This window comes from Kwoniella europaea, chromosome 1, assembly GCF_036810445.1.
Source record: "Kwoniella europaea PYCC6329 chromosome 1, complete sequence".
Classification (NCBI taxonomy): Eukaryota; Fungi; Basidiomycota; class Tremellomycetes; order Tremellales; family Cryptococcaceae; genus Kwoniella; species Kwoniella europaea.
This window is the reverse complement of record NC_089487.1, coordinates 10,560,662-10,577,081: the sequence shown is the minus strand read 5'-3', so window position 1 is coordinate 10,577,081 and position 16,420 is coordinate 10,560,662. Positions and strand designations below refer to the sequence as shown.

General features: G+C 43.6%; 6 protein-coding genes across 6 annotated transcripts; 4 read left to right on the top strand and 2 right to left on the bottom strand.

The window, feature by feature from the left end:
- Window positions 1-237: 237 nt before the first annotated feature.
- On the top strand, window positions 238-3,459 carry V865_004015 (uncharacterized protein; the record flags this gene model as incomplete). The annotated part of the gene is made up of 5 exons (XM_066227800.1): window positions 238-1,751; window positions 1,879-2,269; window positions 2,386-2,459; window positions 2,616-2,697; window positions 2,812-3,459. 5 exons carry the CDS (start codon window positions 238-240, stop codon window positions 3,457-3,459), a joined length of 2,709 nt encoding a protein of 902 aa, XP_066083897.1.
- Window positions 3,460-4,071: 612 nt separating this feature from the next.
- Window positions 4,072-5,257, bottom strand: V865_004014 (uncharacterized protein; the record flags this gene model as incomplete). Its single annotated transcript, XM_066227799.1, has 2 exons — window positions 4,072-4,470; window positions 4,607-5,257. The coding sequence occupies 2 exons, from the start codon at window positions 5,255-5,257 to the stop codon at window positions 4,072-4,074; spliced, it is 1,050 nt and encodes a 349-aa protein (XP_066083896.1).
- A 624-nt stretch (window positions 5,258-5,881) lies between these two features.
- On the top strand, window positions 5,882-8,505 carry V865_004013 (uncharacterized protein; the record flags this gene model as incomplete). Its single annotated transcript, XM_066227798.1, has 7 exons — window positions 5,882-6,297; window positions 6,377-6,547; window positions 6,619-6,779; window positions 6,881-7,086; window positions 7,167-7,380; window positions 7,442-7,635; window positions 7,708-8,505. 7 exons carry the CDS (start codon window positions 5,882-5,884, stop codon window positions 8,503-8,505), a joined length of 2,160 nt encoding a protein of 719 aa, XP_066083895.1.
- A 475-nt stretch (window positions 8,506-8,980) lies between these two features.
- V865_004012 (EKC/KEOPS complex subunit BUD32) lies at window positions 8,981-10,430 on the top strand (the record flags this gene model as incomplete). The annotated part of the gene is made up of 6 exons (XM_066227797.1): window positions 8,981-9,067; window positions 9,196-9,664; window positions 9,792-9,922; window positions 10,058-10,180; window positions 10,254-10,323; window positions 10,393-10,430. The coding sequence occupies 6 exons, from the start codon at window positions 8,981-8,983 to the stop codon at window positions 10,428-10,430; spliced, it is 918 nt and encodes a 305-aa protein (XP_066083894.1).
- Window positions 10,431-10,876: 446 nt separating this feature from the next.
- V865_004011 (uncharacterized protein) lies at window positions 10,877-11,689 on the bottom strand (the record flags this gene model as incomplete). Its single annotated transcript, XM_066227796.1, has 4 exons — window positions 10,877-11,026; window positions 11,094-11,342; window positions 11,406-11,495; window positions 11,555-11,689. 4 exons carry the CDS (start codon window positions 11,687-11,689, stop codon window positions 10,877-10,879), a joined length of 624 nt encoding a protein of 207 aa, XP_066083893.1.
- Window positions 11,690-14,611: 2,922 nt separating this feature from the next.
- On the top strand, window positions 14,612-16,235 carry V865_004010 (60S ribosomal protein L3; the record flags this gene model as incomplete). The annotated part of the gene is made up of 6 exons (XM_066227795.1): window positions 14,612-14,660; window positions 14,736-14,788; window positions 14,971-15,064; window positions 15,123-15,285; window positions 15,357-15,725; window positions 15,791-16,235. The coding sequence occupies 6 exons, from the start codon at window positions 14,612-14,614 to the stop codon at window positions 16,233-16,235; spliced, it is 1,173 nt and encodes a 390-aa protein (XP_066083892.1).
- Between the last annotated feature and the right edge of the window lie 185 nt (window positions 16,236-16,420).

Sequence of the window (16,420 nt, the reverse complement as noted above, 5' to 3'; positions counted from 1 at the left end):
GGTAAACATCGAGGAGCTTACTAGTGATCCGTTTGACAATGTTGATTTTAACGTGACTAACCTTTGTTCTGACCATCCTTTGTGTTTTCCGCTTGGATTGGTACGGGATACTATCAATTACTCTCCCATCGATCACTGACTTGTTGACACCTCATGATCCTTATCTGACCTAACATGACTTTCAATACTTTACAACAGACCAATTAAGGGGCGATCCAGATATCAACATCGCTAGCAATGCACCTCTCACCAATATCGCCCATTTCGACTGCATATACCACGTCCACCAACCTATCTCCCCCCTTCACCTACTCTACTACTAGACCACCCACTTCATTCTCCGAGTTGTCAACCAGGAATCGCAGCAATACAAATTCAAGCTCTTCCAGGTCAAGATCAAGATCATATAGTACCAATAATGGTCGAAGTGGAAGTGGATACACCAGATCTCCATATGCACCACCAGAAACACCTCTACCTCCTATTCCCACACCTTCAGCCGCGAAGAATCCATTTGACGATGATTGTGAAACTGCCAGTGAGCTAGTTCATAGATCGGATTGGTTATCTACTGCTGGTGGTGGAGGTGTAGATGAGGAATCGACAAGGTCAAGATTTTCGAGGTCAAGGAAATATTCAAGAACATCTTATAAACCTTCTTCAAGACCTTTGAATTCGGTTCTTCCAGATACACCCCTCAAATATGGTTCAGAAGGATTGACAAGTCCAACTTTGAATCCCCATCTTACACCTTATCCGTATACTGCCAAAACCACTGCTAAGGTGCAATTTGCAGATGAGCAGAGTCATGTGATTGACTCGCCTGGTGAGATCACCCCTACCCCTGGATCGAATAAGGATAAGAATGGATCTTTACCTGCCACTTGTATTGCTACCGTCGGAGCTGTTGAAAACGAGAGAGAAGGACGGAAAGGAAAGAACAATAGACAATCGACATTGCCTTCCGTACTGAGCTTATCGCATCTTACGCCAAATCAATCGAAGGTAGCTAATCCGGCACCGCAAGCGCACAATGGGGGAGTGAGGTTCATAGGCGACTGGAAGACTCCTTTGCCTGATATACCAGGTTCTGATAACTTCTTATCGTCAATACAAGTTATCGATCCATTCTCACATCCTGATCTACATCATTCAGAGAATGTTGGAGCGGTTCAACAGGAGATGCATCAACGTGTACCATACTCCAAAAGAGTTACTCCGGACATACATAAACAGCAAACTCGTTTAATTGGTCCTAAAGATCAGAATAAACTAGGCAGGATGTCAGTCGCCCCTGCTAGATATACATTACCACCTCAGAGGAAATCAAGGTTGGACACTGCCTTATCCGATCTATCTACTCATCCCGACTCCACTAACCCTCATCCGAAATCTACCAAGTCACCCTCACTCTCAGGTATCCGTCCACGTACCTCCATCTTGAGTCATCTCCAACACAATCCCTTAGTGAAGTTCTACATGACCTATCGACCATTCATCTCACCGATCTTATCCCTCATTTGCGCACTGGTCCTAACAGTAACGCACTCTATCAACTCTGATTCTCCCATTGGTAATTTTCTCTTGGTCGATAAAGAGGTATTTGACATTTCCCGTGCGGGGGGTACGGACGTGGCATTAGGTGCATGGGGTTGGTGTCAGATTAAGACTGGTGGGGTGGAACCACAGTGTCAGGGTTATAGCTTTAGGGATTTCGGGAATGATATTTTGACGTTCACGATTCCAGGAAAGTGAGTCTTGACAATAATGCTTCACTGGAACTTTTGTCCATATTCACCGACTCGTCCTCATTCGAACTTGTAGATGTGTACTTACTCACTGTACACAAAAGCTGATCCACCCTTTCGTATCAAATAGCTCATCACTCGATAATCTCTCTTCATTACTTACAGCACTAACAGTTTTGACGTGGTTATTAGCGACCTATCAAATTGTCACTGGTTTTCTCCATTTCTATCTATTCTTCGCACTCTCAATCCCTTTCAATCATTTGGTAGAATGTAATCTCCCTCCTTACCCTCCTGATAACAAAAATAAAGAGAAGGACAAGAAGAACAGCTCCACTAGTTCTGCTTCCAATTGTGGCTTGGAGAAAGATCCGATTGTAGCTGAGGTGGACCTCAGGGTCAAATGCGAGAGATTCCCATACGAGAGTTATCTATGGGTCTGGTGGGCTTGGTGGGGTCATCGAAGGAGCCCGATAGGTTGGGGATTCGCGAATATCGTCGGTGTACTGGGGATTGCTACGGTGAGTACTGTACGCATGTCAACCAATGAATAGATTGGGAATTATTTGGTATCGGAAAATGGATTTCTTCTCATGAGAGGATGTACTGACTATTCACATGGATCGATCGTTGTCAGACTGCGATGACTTATAAATTCAAGAATGATATAATAAACGCTACAGGATCTGACTCGACAAAAGTCAAATTTGAGTAAGCCCGTTGACTCTTTGTACTTTTGATAACTTCGATACTGTATCTATCTGCTCTGAACTGTCTGTCAACTCCACTTCCTCGAAACCAACGCGAAGAACTAATGGTTATTGAAAATCCACTTCAACTGACGAATGTCTCTCTTTCTCTTCTCAGTCACGGTGCATACATGCCACTTATGACGGTCCTATTCACCCTCGATTCTTTCATCCTATCTTTCAATTACTTCTGGAACTTTGTGAGTCTACTTTACTCAATACCTCCAAGCCCATCTGTAGATCCAAATGCAGTATGAACCTGTGGTAGATCAACTCTGGCTAATTTTATTGTGATTTTCCAAATCCGACATCAGAAACAAAATTTCCACACCTTTCTCAACCCACCTTCTCCTTCTCCTCGAGTCCTTCTCCTCCCAGCTTCGGAGAACACAGTATTACAACATCAACGTAAAACAGGTATTCAATCGTTCTTCGCTCCCATCTCAGCGGTTCATCCCGCCACAACGAAGGAAAGAAATGTCGATACCTACCTTGACCCCACAGCCACCTTGGAAGTGGGAATGGACGAAGAGACCATCCGGTGGCTTAGGGCTTATCCATCGGACGAAGAACTACTTCCCCTAATAGCCGATCTGAGAAAAGGCAAATACCACTCACATCCTCATTTCTTGTTATCGGAAATAGGATTGTTATATCTCCGTCCCACCCCCGGAGAGGATGAGGAAGAAAGTGCTTTGCTGGTTCCTCCTAAAGGTGTTATACGATTAGAGCTACTGCAGGATGCTCTTTTGGATTATTATCCGTACGAGGGAGGACCACTCAACAATCGAGGATGGGAAGCTCATAATGGATTGGAAATCATGATTCAATCGTTGAATCGGAATTTCTGGTGGAACGGTATGGAAATTGATTGTAAGGAGTTTATAGAGAATTGTCAATTCTGTTTTGAGAGGTTGAGAGAGGAGAATGGGAGGTTGAATAAGGTTTATCAGATGGATTAGTTTTAATGGGATGGATAATGGCTTATGCGTGAGTGGGTGATAGACTCCCAGAGGGATTGAGTGAAAAGGAAATTACAGAGAGGATATAATGGAGATTCTTATAGACCTGGGATCTATATACCTGTTATCATGATCGAGACGATACTACACAATATATACATGACCAAATAACGGATCTTCTACAATGATAAGGATCTACGGATCTCTAAGAATTCTACAATTGACTATCTCCTTCAGATATAGTGGTTAATGCTGTATATGGTCGTTGAAACGTTACAATCAAAGATAAGATACAAAGTGAGAAAGAGCAGGAAGGATGGGAAGAAAATGGGAATACAATGGGATTGAATCCATTTGAATATGATTGATTTGAATGCGAGAAAAAGATGAAAGATGCCAAAAATAACCAGGACGAATTCCGTCACGATGTCACCAAAGGTCAAGACGTTGTCTTCCGGATCATGCTTTGAGTTTTGGAATCAAGAACTTCTTCTTCTCATTCCGCCTAGTACTGTCTTCTACCAGATAATCACCCTAAATTTATAGTTTATAGCCCCAGCGGAGAAGTCCTATGCTTTGTGATGATCTCTGACGCTATATCCCTCCTATCGCTCATCCCCATCTCCTCTGCCTAACGACCGCCAACTCCCCTAAAAGCCTATTCGTCTCTTCGTATCTTTTTCTCACCACCTCATCCTCTATCTCTCGCAGATAATGAGTATCAGCGTTGTCCGTATCTAGGACTTCCATATCTTCATCGCCATCATGAACGTGAGAGGGCGAATGAAGCTCAACAAACGGATGATGTGAGTTGAAAGGGGATGAATCAGGGTAGGAAGGTTGATTTCGGTATGAAGGATGAGGAGAGACGAGGGTTGGCTCATTGATGTATGTGGAAGTGCTGGATGTGGAGTCTGTATTGTGCAGAGGTGTATGAGAGGAATGCGGATGTTGATGATGAGTTGGGATGGGGTGTTGTGATTGCGATTGCGATTGAATCTTGGCGAGGTGCTATACACCATAAACACTAGATCAGCATCAAGTCTCATCGTATATAGAAAAATTTTAAGTAAGATTGGATGGTATCCAGTAGTTGAGTATGACCAATCTGAACATGATAGGAGTTAGGATCTGCTCGGTGACTCACCAAATTACGCAACAACCAATTTTGTTTCTGATACGCTTCGCCCCACTGTCTCTTCATCTCATCTTCATCCATAATTTCCATCTCTCCTTCTTGCCCGTCTTCCTCCGTTACTACCATCGCATACTGTTCTCCACTAGCGGCCGAGTGTGCATTTGTGGGCGTTTGCCACAAGATTTCTTCGTCTTTCGCTCTGAAAGGTGAACTTGAAGGGTATACATTCCTAATCGGTGAAGAGGACATTAGGGGATCAGGCTGTGAATGGTAATCCCTTTGATTGGGTGTCATAGCATGATTGTGGAATGAAGGCGGTGGAGTAGGTTGTGAAGCAGAAGCGGAAGGAGCATTCTGCCTTTCCCATTGTTTCGTTCGTCGTCTTTCTACACCTTTCATTGACCTCTTCAAAGCTGAAGTACTACTTTCCGCATGTGGTTGTTCAGCGTTATCCTCTATGCGGTGTAGATTGAAGTAGTCATGGCTTTGGCTGTATTGGTGGTATTGATGATGGTCGTTGGGACTTGAGAATGCCAGTTCATCCCTTCTCCTTCGTTTTAGCAGTACGTCCAATGGTGAGGTCAGGTCGGGCGATGAGAGTTGAAGGGGAGGAGGTGAAGGTGATCGAGGTCGTTTGTGCCTCTGGGGCGGAGCTAGCATATCGTCTTTGGGTGGTATGTTGGAGGGTTAAATTAAGAAGGATGGAACAAGAATGAAGGAGGATAGTTGATGACCAAGCTCTTGGATGAAGTCTGAGCTTTGACACCGACGTGGACTAGTCTAACGGAAATGACCGTGGCTGATGAAAGCGTTGATTGAAAGTTGAATTACGATATGTGGATCATCGTATCCGTTGAGGCTTCTCGTTAAGAGTTGTAACCAGCTGGAATGAAAGCGAGTATGGATGGTATGCGTGGTGTCTCTGTGAGCTGTGTCTCTTGTGTTCGTTCTTTCTTATCTTCTTACAACTTGAGCAGGAATGAAACCAGCTTCAGTCAGTCAGTCATCTATCTTGGCAACCAAAAACACAAAAACACAAAAGCACCTTTCGAAAGGAAGTAGGAAGTAGGTCACCACGTGGCAGAAGAACAGGGAATGACGTGTGTTTGAATTATATTTACGTAATCGTCCATCCATCCTCACTCGAAAAGTTGATCGATTGTCCTCCACTACATGCACTCTGAAGATGAAATCAAAACCATCGTGAATTGTTGGTATCCTTCATTGCACTCACCCACTTTTACATCTTGTATTCAGCATTGTCCCCTCGGCTAATACTCCACGATGGCCCAGCCACCACCGACGGATTTCTCTCAAGGAGCAGATTTCATATCCTTCGGTTTGTCCCCTCCTCCCGAAGCTGGTCCTTCCACCTCGAAAACAGGACTAGCGTCTTTACATCCTAAACCGGTTACAAACACGGAGAATAGTACCAGCAGTAGTAGTAGGAAAGGGAAAAGAAAAGTATCAGACGCGGGATCTGCCATAACGCAACAGCCAGATACGGGAAAAGATAAAGACAAGAAGTCGACTAAAAAGCAGAAGAAAGGTAAACGAGATAGAGAAAAGGATAAACAAAAGGAAAAAGAGAAAGATGAGACTGGACCTAGGAATTTGAAAGAGGAGAGAAAAGCGAATGAAAGACATGCACCATGGTGTGATTTGGTAGATTGGAAGAAATGTAGAGATCCTTCTGAGATGTGAGCCTCGATATTTCAGCTACTGGTGTAGCCTTCATCATCGATGTGGGACTATGAAGCTGACGAGATTTTGAGATAGGTTAAATGAAGAGATCAACGCGTTTTATAAATACGTCTCACCAACTAAAGAAGAATTCGAAGTTAGGCTATTCATGATCGAATTGATCAGTAGGAGCATACTGAAACTTTGGCCTGATGCTGAGGTTACACCTTTTGGAAGTTGGCAGACGCAGCTGTATCTACCGCAGGGGTGAGTTACATGCATTTCCTCATCGTGTTTCTTACTCGATTCAAACTAATTCCGACTATCCTTGCACATAGCGATATCGATTTGGTGGTCACGAACAAGCACTTTTCGGAATCTAACAAAGCTAGATTACTAGCTGATATGGCTAGAGCGATGAGGATGGCTAGAATAACGGACGAGGTGGCAATAATATCAAGAGCTAGAGTACCTATCATCAAATTTATAACTAATGAAGGTGAGTTCATGATCAAGTCCACATCATCTCTCGTTCATGGTCCCACTGCTCAGTATGACAAAAGCACGTAAATCTGATATGTGCTTTTCATTCTTTCCTAGGCAAATTAAACGTCGATATATCATTGAATCAAGTAAACGGTATATCAGCTAGTAAAATCATCAATCAGTATCTTGATTCTCTACCTGGCTCAAGACAGTTGATATTGGTAGTGAAATCTTTCCTGAGTCAAAGATCGATGAATGAGGTATACACCGGAGGGTTGGGGAGTTATGCGGTTATCTGTCTTGTCATCAGTTTCTTACAGGTGTGTTGGGCTTCTTTCACTTGTTCTTTTTCTTTACTTTGAGAGATGACAGCTGATGGATGACGCTCTGGTGTTTGCAGGTACATCCGAAATTGCGCAAATCAGAATTAGATCCGGAGGAGAATCTGGGTACACTCCTAATTGAGTTTTTCGAATTATATGGACGTAATTTCAACTATCAAGATGTAGGGTTATCGATACGTAAAGGTGGTTATTATTATCTGAAGTCTTCTAGAGGTTGGCTGAGACCTAATCAGAGCTTCTTGTTGAGCATTGAAGATCCACAAGATAGAGGTGAGCAAGATATCCCATGTATAGCTGTATAACGCTCATGGGCTATTCTGTTTTTGTACAGATAACGATATTTCAGGTGGATCGTTTGGGATCAGGCAGGTAAAAAACACTCTGGCCGGAGCGTATGAATTACTCCTCATGAGACTGTTTGAGAGGGCCGATGAAATGAGCGGGAGAACTTCGGGTAGAAGGAAAGATGAGATAGATCCGGATAAGATGAGTATATTGAGTGGTGTGATGGGCATAACCAAGGAGGTGGGTCAAACGCATCTGTTCATGTGGGCTCAAGTTAAAGTAGCTGATTTACTTTCTCAACGGATGTTCCAGACACTCAAACAACGTACAGCTCTTCAACAACTCCATCAAAGTGGGAAACTCCAAAAACTGTTATCTATACCTATGGGCGCCAACCCAGAACAATACGTCATCAACTATCGACCACCCCCCATATTATTCACTCCGCGACGGAAAACGAAAGATCGTTCAAAAGCCTCATCTCGCGATACATCTGTATCCGTACCGAAAGATCGAAATACGAATGGTGGAGTAGGAGCGATTATCGTGGATGATGATGAAGTTTCTGAACCTGATATCAACGATTCATCATATGAATTTGAAGATTCTTCCTACGAAGATTATGATGAAGATGGAGATGGGGAGATTGGACCAGATGATACTTTCGCTATGCTCAAACCTGACAAACAAGATAAGTATGATCTTAGAGCTAAAGCGGCTGCTGTGGAAGCTAGATATGGAGGTTCAAGTGATGTTTCGGAAGATGATATTGAGATTTTGGATTCACCCCCTGAAGAATCGAGGTATAGTATATCCAAAAATAGCAAAAATAAGAACAAATCGACGAGTCAGACGAATAATAGTAAGATGAATAAGAAGAACAATCAAGATAAAGATAAACTCGATGTAATCTCAAGCGATAGTGACAGTGATAGTGATACCGACAGTTCGGTTCAGTATATGGAACCTCCCCCTCCTCAACCTAAGAAGGGAAATGCTAGCGGTGGGAAAGAAAGAAGAGCGTTCTGGGCTTCAAAAGGTGGATTAGGAAGGGGTGGAGGGGATGATGATGGATTTGAGAATGATGCGGATTACATCGGATTGGACTAGATTCTACAGCGGAGGAGCAAAGAGTTGGAAGATCAATCGAATTTGACCGATGAGATGTATCGAAGGAAGACATCCTGTTGACGAGAAAATGATGATTTGTATGTTATGTTCATGATTCGTTGATGGCAGTTCATCGGTAACCTGAATATAATCGGTACTCGACCAGTGCATATCTATGACTATTGATTCCTATCATTATACATCGTTATAACACATCTTTATGTATCTGTTGTGCATGTCCGATATTGATCCTCGATTTCCCCTTACGACTGCATATGCATACACACAGGTGAGAAAACGAACGGTCATCCAAGACGACGGGTAGACTGTTTTCGACTTGAATACTACTTGAATTTGGTGGAGGTTGATCAACAGCAAAACAGCAAACTTATCAACAGCTCAACAAGTCAAAAGTCAACTTTTCTTCATTGTCTTCACCTATATCGTCTCGTTTGTCCTCAAAATCCTAGCAGCAATGTCAACCCCCACTTCTTCATATTCTTACTCGCCCTCAACGTGTTATCTAGAAAGAGGAGAACTCATAAAACAAGGTGCAGAAGCGGTAAGTCGTACCTCAACATCTTTACTATCGTCTCAACAAATACTGTAAACATGACGAGTCTCAATCTCTCTCCTGCGTACAACAAGTTTTGGGAGGTTCATATTGACATATTCTAATGATTTTTATAGAAAGTCTTTGCTCTATCGTCTCTCTTCCCTCCTCCAAAGATATACAACCCATCCTCCCCTTCGTCTTCCTCTTCTTCCTCAACCCCATCTTCATCAGGGGTAATAATCAAATACCGTTTCCCCAAACAATATCGACACCCCTCCCTCGACGCTTCCCTAACAGCTTCGAGGTTGACATTCGAAGCTCGTTCACTAGCTAGAGCAGCGAAATACGGAGTGACAGTTCCGAGGGTATTGTGGGTTGATGAAAAGGGGGGATGTATAGGTTTGGAGAAAGTGGAGGGATGGAGTGTCAGGGAGGTGCTTGGTGGTGGAGCTGAGGGAGAGATGGAGTATCAGGATGAAGAAGAGATCGAATTGGATATTGATACCAATGACGATGAGAGAGATGTTGATGTTCAGGGGGAGGGGGAGGTCGAAGAAGGGAATGAAGGATGGGATAAGTTGAGGGAATTAGGAGTGGGACGAGGTGAGTCAATAGTCTTACTCTCACAGCTTCCCATCTGTCTAACGTCTAATTATTCATGACGAATACACTGGACAAGACATGGATATGGATAAAAGCTGATAAATACACCCTCGTGGATTCCCCTTAGACCACCTCATGCGATCGATAGGCTCAGCATTAGCTAAATTACATCTAACAACTATCATTCACGGTGATTTGACTACATCAAATATGATGATTAGGTTAACTCCGGATAACAAATCACAGCCTTATGAGATTGTACGTTTGAACCTCATTCTATCTCGTTAAAATCAAACAGAACTGGACAGGAATGATCCACCCAATCAAACATTCTTTCATATTTTCCAGGAAATGAAAGAAGCATATACACTGACTCCCGCCCGCTCATCTTAGGTATTGATAGATTTCGGATTATCGTCGACTGCTCAATTCCCAGAGAATTACGCTGTAGATCTATATGTGTTGGAACGAGCGTTCGCTTCTACCCATCCGAAATCTGAGAAATTGTATGCTGGTGTAAGTGTGTTTCACTTCTCACTCTTCGCCTTTAGTTATCACGTCAACTGACGATTCAAATCGTATACGATAGGTACTTGAAGCTTATGCCAAAGGGTTGGGAGAGAAGAAATGGAAACCCATAGAAACAAAGTTGAAAGAAGGTGAGCATGACATTGCAGCATACCATGATGTAGAGTTTAGCTGATCAACTATACTGGTGGACTGCTTAGTGCGGAAGAGAGGAAGGAAAAGAGATATGACTGGATGATACTGGATAGCTCACTCGTACTCACTATACATGCATCAACAGGATGTTAACTTAATATGAGAATACATTCACATGTTCTGTATAACTGATAAGATGTATATATATATATATATATTTATATACAATTCTCTCGTCAACCATCAATAATCGCTAAAATGCGATTCACCATCGAGGTATCGCCAAAGAAGAAATACTAATAGACAAAGTCGCAAAAGAAGGAAAGAAGAAAGAATGACTGATCAGAAATTACCATAAATGATCTTGTTACGAGACTATTGATTCACTGTTGTTTGAAGTCATGTATGTGCTGAATCAAGTTCCACCACATTCGATTGGAGGTATTTCACAACTTGGAACGAACGTATCCGTTGGCTTTTCCGGGAGTCAGTCGGTCTGATCGATCTGCTTGAAATTGTGATGGGTTCAAGAGCTCGTCGATCCAAATGTCAGATCGAGAAATTGGATGACGGGAGAAATCCCTTCGGAGGAGGTATAGCGGAGACGGCCGGCGGTGGTTGGTTAAAGAGCCATGCTGGACGGTTATATATAGGAGAAGGCGCTCGGAGGTTTCGTGCTGGATGAACCGGTTTTTCCTCCTATACAAATGGATTGTCAGCCATTGCTAATTCTCTCTTTACTCAAGAAGGATTCTCAAAAACTCACCTTGGGTCCCTTTAAGCCAAGCAGCATTTCCGCTACTTTTTCCATCGCGACTTGACCCGATGCCTTGTCATCCGAAGCAGGTGAAGGCGAGGAAGGTCTTTCGTTAGCCCCCCTTCTTGATCTTCTTCGTCTGATGATTGGTAGAGATTGAGGGGATGCAGCCGATGTGGTCGACGATGGACTGGGTGAAGCGGACGATCTTCTTCTTCCCCACCAGAGAGGAGGACGATGAACATCGTGCTCTTTCCTCTGTCGCCGAACAACAAGCATCAGCGGATGATGAATCCGAGCAACAATGAACGATCGGCTTACCCAGAGTCCACACGCATTGCAGAGCATATTATCTCTGGTCCCTGCAATGCGTTGCGGATCAGGATTACTACGCCACATGTTCGTGCCATCCTATAGGAGAGTACATGGTCAGTATGCGATATATAGAAGTACCTCAGGTTTTGACTCACCTCCCTACATCCGCAATTTTGGCAAGTCGTTGGCCTGATTCCTCGTCGTCTCCTCGATGAGTTTCGACCAGTTGGATACGGTGCGTCCAATGAAATTGAGCAAGCTCGTCTAGGAGTAGAAGGAGATCGAGGCATTGCGGCTACAGCGACCAACATTAGAAACTTGTATAATTAAGCTTGCAACTTGTGAAAGATGGAAGCAACTTACCAGTCGAGATTGTTGGGATGGGCTGTGCGAGTATGAAGTTCTGAGGCTAAGTCTGAACTGAAGTCAGCAGATGATGCATCCTGAGACGTTCCATATCGCATCGCTGCTATGTATAAGGAAGAACAAGGGGAAAAGCATCATACATGGCGAGATCACTCGAACTCAGTTTAGGGCGACTAAGCTGAGGAGTGATCGGGGAATGAGAAGCATGTAGTGGCAGTAAATTGTTAAAGGGGAGACTTATGTGATGTAAAGTAAAGTAAGAGTGATGAGGTCGCCATTCTACGTCCGAGGACAGATGGCAAGATGATACAAAGGTATGACCATGAATGGTCAAGTACAACAAAACACTGGACTGAGATCGAGATGAGATGGAAATCGGGTTGGACGGTACAAGGAAGCGGAGATGCAAGATGACAGAGGACGTATAACCATGAAAGGAGGTAGGTATATGTTCTGAGTTGGAAGTAGAGGAAGGTAAACTCACCGCCAGGTTAAGCTGAATTCTTTCTTTGAGCGTTAGGTCCGAAGTTCGTGCAGTGGCCGCACGAGAAGGTCGTTGAAGCGTATAGGAGCAGGTCTTAAGGCGGATTGAAGCGAAGTCCGAAGGTCGCAAAGTCGCCAGAAGAGAAGTAAGAAGAGTGTATTAGAGCAGAGCTTGAGGCGTATTAGAGCGTAGTCCGAAGGTCGTACAGTCGCTGAAAGAAGCGACTTAAGAGATTCGCGAGTAAATGGATATGAGAGGCAGATGAAACCTGTTCTTCGGTAGACGACGCAGATTTATCCTTCGTGTTGCGTTGGAGTAGCGAAAAGATGATACGATATATCTCTAGCTAATTATACTGTCGATGGGAGACGATGCTAGATCCTACCACGAAGTGGTGAGACCAGGGAGAGCAACATCGATAAATCAGGAGGAAGGAATATGAATGTACTAATCTGTCTAAAGCTAAGTACGATTTGAAGGATTTAATTTCCTCCCTTGAGGAAAGAAGATAAGAAAAGGAAAGAAGAAATCGAAGTTGAAGTGAGAAAAGTAGAAGGATATTTATACCTTAACTTTGATACGAGATGTGAGATGGGTTGAATGTTATTGTTCGGGTGAGATCTCAAATCAGTGATGATAATGATGATGACCTCAACTTTGATGGCAAAGATCGTGCAGTAACGTGTAGTTGAATATACTGATCCAAGGGGGAAGAGCAGAGGAAGACATGTCTGAATCCTCCTCGGGTTATCAAAGATGTAACGAGTTTTCCTTGATGGATCGTGGATTTGAATGATATAAACAAGAACAGATTGATCAGCGTTTTCATTTTTAGTGGGGATTCAAACGAGAAGATGAAGGAAAGGGAGGGTCAAAGCGTCGATACATCAGTACAGATCAATTCATTTTCCTCTCTTCTTCTACCTGCAATGAATGAAAGTTCACGAATATAAGTTGAGGTACCATCATCAAACGTATGGAATCGATTCGTAGATTTTTGAAAGATTTTGGTGGGCGATGGATGATAGGAAGTAACATTTTAACATTCCTTTGATGAATTAGCTGACTTTCTGAGGGGAAAAGGGTCGTTGATGAGTAAACTATGAAATATAACTTTTGGGCGCAGGAATAAGGGATAAGAAAGCGCGAAACGCTCAGTACCCTCCTTTCGTGTTGCTCGTGTGGGGATGAATCTTCCTCTTGAGTGAGTAAATTGGTCAGTCACAATTGAACGCGAATACCTTCAGAGTAGAAACCAGATCCATATGCGAGGTTGTTCAAGTCACGAATCATCTCCATCGGTACTGTACTTCATGTTTTTGGTCTTATGATCATCAGTTTTCCAATTCAAGCTAGGAAGAAACGATAGAAAATCCATTCTGTTCGATGTAAAAATGAGATGCGATCACATCACAAATTAAAACAAGATAGAAGATCAATCCATCGGACACAATTTGCGTCAAAGACATATTTGTCGTCACCCGATCGATAGCTATGTTATTCGGAGTTGACTAGTTCGGACTTGATTGTTGTTCTTTGAGGAGTGAGTCAAACACTCCTTTGAGCTAGTGTTTTGGCATAATACAGGTCAGAAGATCATGGCGATGCGATCTCTCCGAGCGATTTATTGGGGAAAGCATTGCTTTTAGGCGAAGGAAAAAAGAGTATGGCCATATGGTGATATCCGATGACGATTTTCTTGCTATCTTCGAAACAGATGGAGTCATAGTGTGCCCGTTGTCTACACCTCCTTCGATCACGTATACATTACGTCGGACAAGTGCGATGAGCTAAAAAGAATTTGGCCGTCGGATCGAATCGAATGAAAACGTATAACATTTCGCTCCGAAACTCTATTATTGTATCGTGACGTTGCACGCCGAGATCACCGATGGGGATTGATGGATGGAGCAAGGCACAACATCATGTGAGTCAATGAAGAGTTATCAAGGATGCGATGAGATGCGATATCATGTGTGGGTGGCTAGCTTGCTGGTGAGTATTGTCTCATTGTGACGTGACGAATAGGCGAGGTTTTGCGATGATAATCTCACGCACTTGGGGCTTGACCTGTGAAAAGTGGAGGTTATACAGTCGAGATGGTAAAAGCGTGCAAAATCGTAGTTATCGGCGTTTAAAAAGCTTACACCCGATAGGGTGCCATCTGGATCTCATGCTCACCACGTGGACTGGGCAGCTTTTCAATCCACACCCTGAGTTCATTTCTACCAAACCCCATCCGCCTGTTGGGTCTGACTGGCTCTGACCGCAGAGTGAAGAATCTTCAACTTTGTCGTCGACTTTTTATCTGCTTTCTTCATCCTTCAAGTCTTTTCTTTAAAACACATTCAAAAAAGTCGAGATGTCTCACCGAAAATACGAGGAGCCTCGTCACGGTTCGCTTGCTTTCCGTGAGTACCAAATTTATACACATCCAACCAGCGAAAAGGATTGAAGAGCTGATGAAAGGTGGTTTTGACGATTAGTTCCCAGAAAGCGAGCTGCCCGACACAGAGGAAGATGTAAGGCTTTCCCTAAGGTTAGTTGAGAATTTCATTTTGGATGATAGCTGGGACTATGAGGATGAGTAGATTATCAGAGGATAGGATGAGGAAGGGAAAGACATAGAATGGCATGGGATGAGGAATAGCAGGATTAGGATCTGTCTGGGAAACGGAAAGGGGAATATGTCGTTAACGTTCAAATGGTTTGATTATATAGGACGACCCCAAGAAGCCTGTCCACCTTACTGCCACCATGGGTTACAAGGCTGGTATGACTCACATCGTCCGAGACCTCGACCGACCTGGATCTAGTGGGTTTTTTCTCTCTATCTTGAAAACAGACGGTGGAATACTGATTGTGTATCGTAGAAATGCACAAGAGAGAAGTTGTTGAGGCCGTTACCGTCCTTGAAACTCCTCCTATCGTCGTTGTCGGTGTTGTTGGTTACGTAGAGACCCCTCGAGGTTTGAGATCTTTGACTACCGTCTGGGCTGAACACTTGTCCGACGAAGTTAAGAGACGATTCTACAAGTGAGTTAACTCTTTTTTATTTGTACTCTCCGATAGGGATTATCATATGCTGATTCGGTGACTCGTAACAGGAACTGGTACCGATCAAAGAAGAAGGCTTTCACCCGATACACCAAGAAGCACACTGAGAACAACGGTCAATCCGTCACCCGAGAACTCGAGAGAATCAAGAAGTACTGTACCGTCGTCCGAGTTTTGGCCCACACCCAAATCTCCAAGACTGGTCTCTCTCAAAAGAAGGCTCACTTGATGGAAATCCAAGTTAACGGTGGTTCCGTCGCTGACAAAGTCGACTTTGCCAAATCCAACTTTGAAAAGACCGTTGAGGTCGGTTCCATCTTTGAACAAGATGAACCTATCGATATCATCGGTGTTACCAAGGGTCACGGTTACGAGGGTGTTACTGCTCGATGGGGTACTACCAGACTTCCAAGAAAGACGTGAGTTTAATCATCCTCTTACAATAATGTAATCTTACTGATCTTTTTCCTTCAATCCATCGCAGTCACCGAGGTCTCCGAAAAGTTGCTTGTATTGGTGCTTGGCATCCATCCAAGGTGATGTTCTCAGTTGCCCGAGCTGGTCAACGAGGATACCACTCCAGAACATCGATCAACCACAAGATCTACCGAATCGCCAACGGTTCATCTGGATCTTCAGGTTCTACCGACTTCGACTTGACCAAGAAGGATATCACCCCTATGGGTGGTTTCGTCCGATACGGTATCGTCAAGAACGATTTCGTCATGATCAAAGGAACTTGCGCCGGTCCTGTCAAGAGAATCCTCACTCTCCGAAAGGCCCTCCGAACCCACACTTCCAGAGCTCACACCGAGAAAGTTCAACTCAAATTCATCGATACCTCATCCAACTTCGGTCACGGTAGATTCCAAGATAAAGCTGAGAAGAACGCTTTCCTCGGTCAACTCAAGATCAAATCTGATGCTTAAACTGTTTAGCACTTTGGGTTTCAGATAGCAGGAAAGTAGGGATGAAAAGGGATTGGATTGATGGATGGGATAATCCATACTTGTAACATCAGGTTTACTTTGACGTCTCATATATGCATTGCTTATGAGCGTTTTACACGCAGTGGCTGCACGATCGCAGGCTGTATACAGTCTGAAGAGCATTA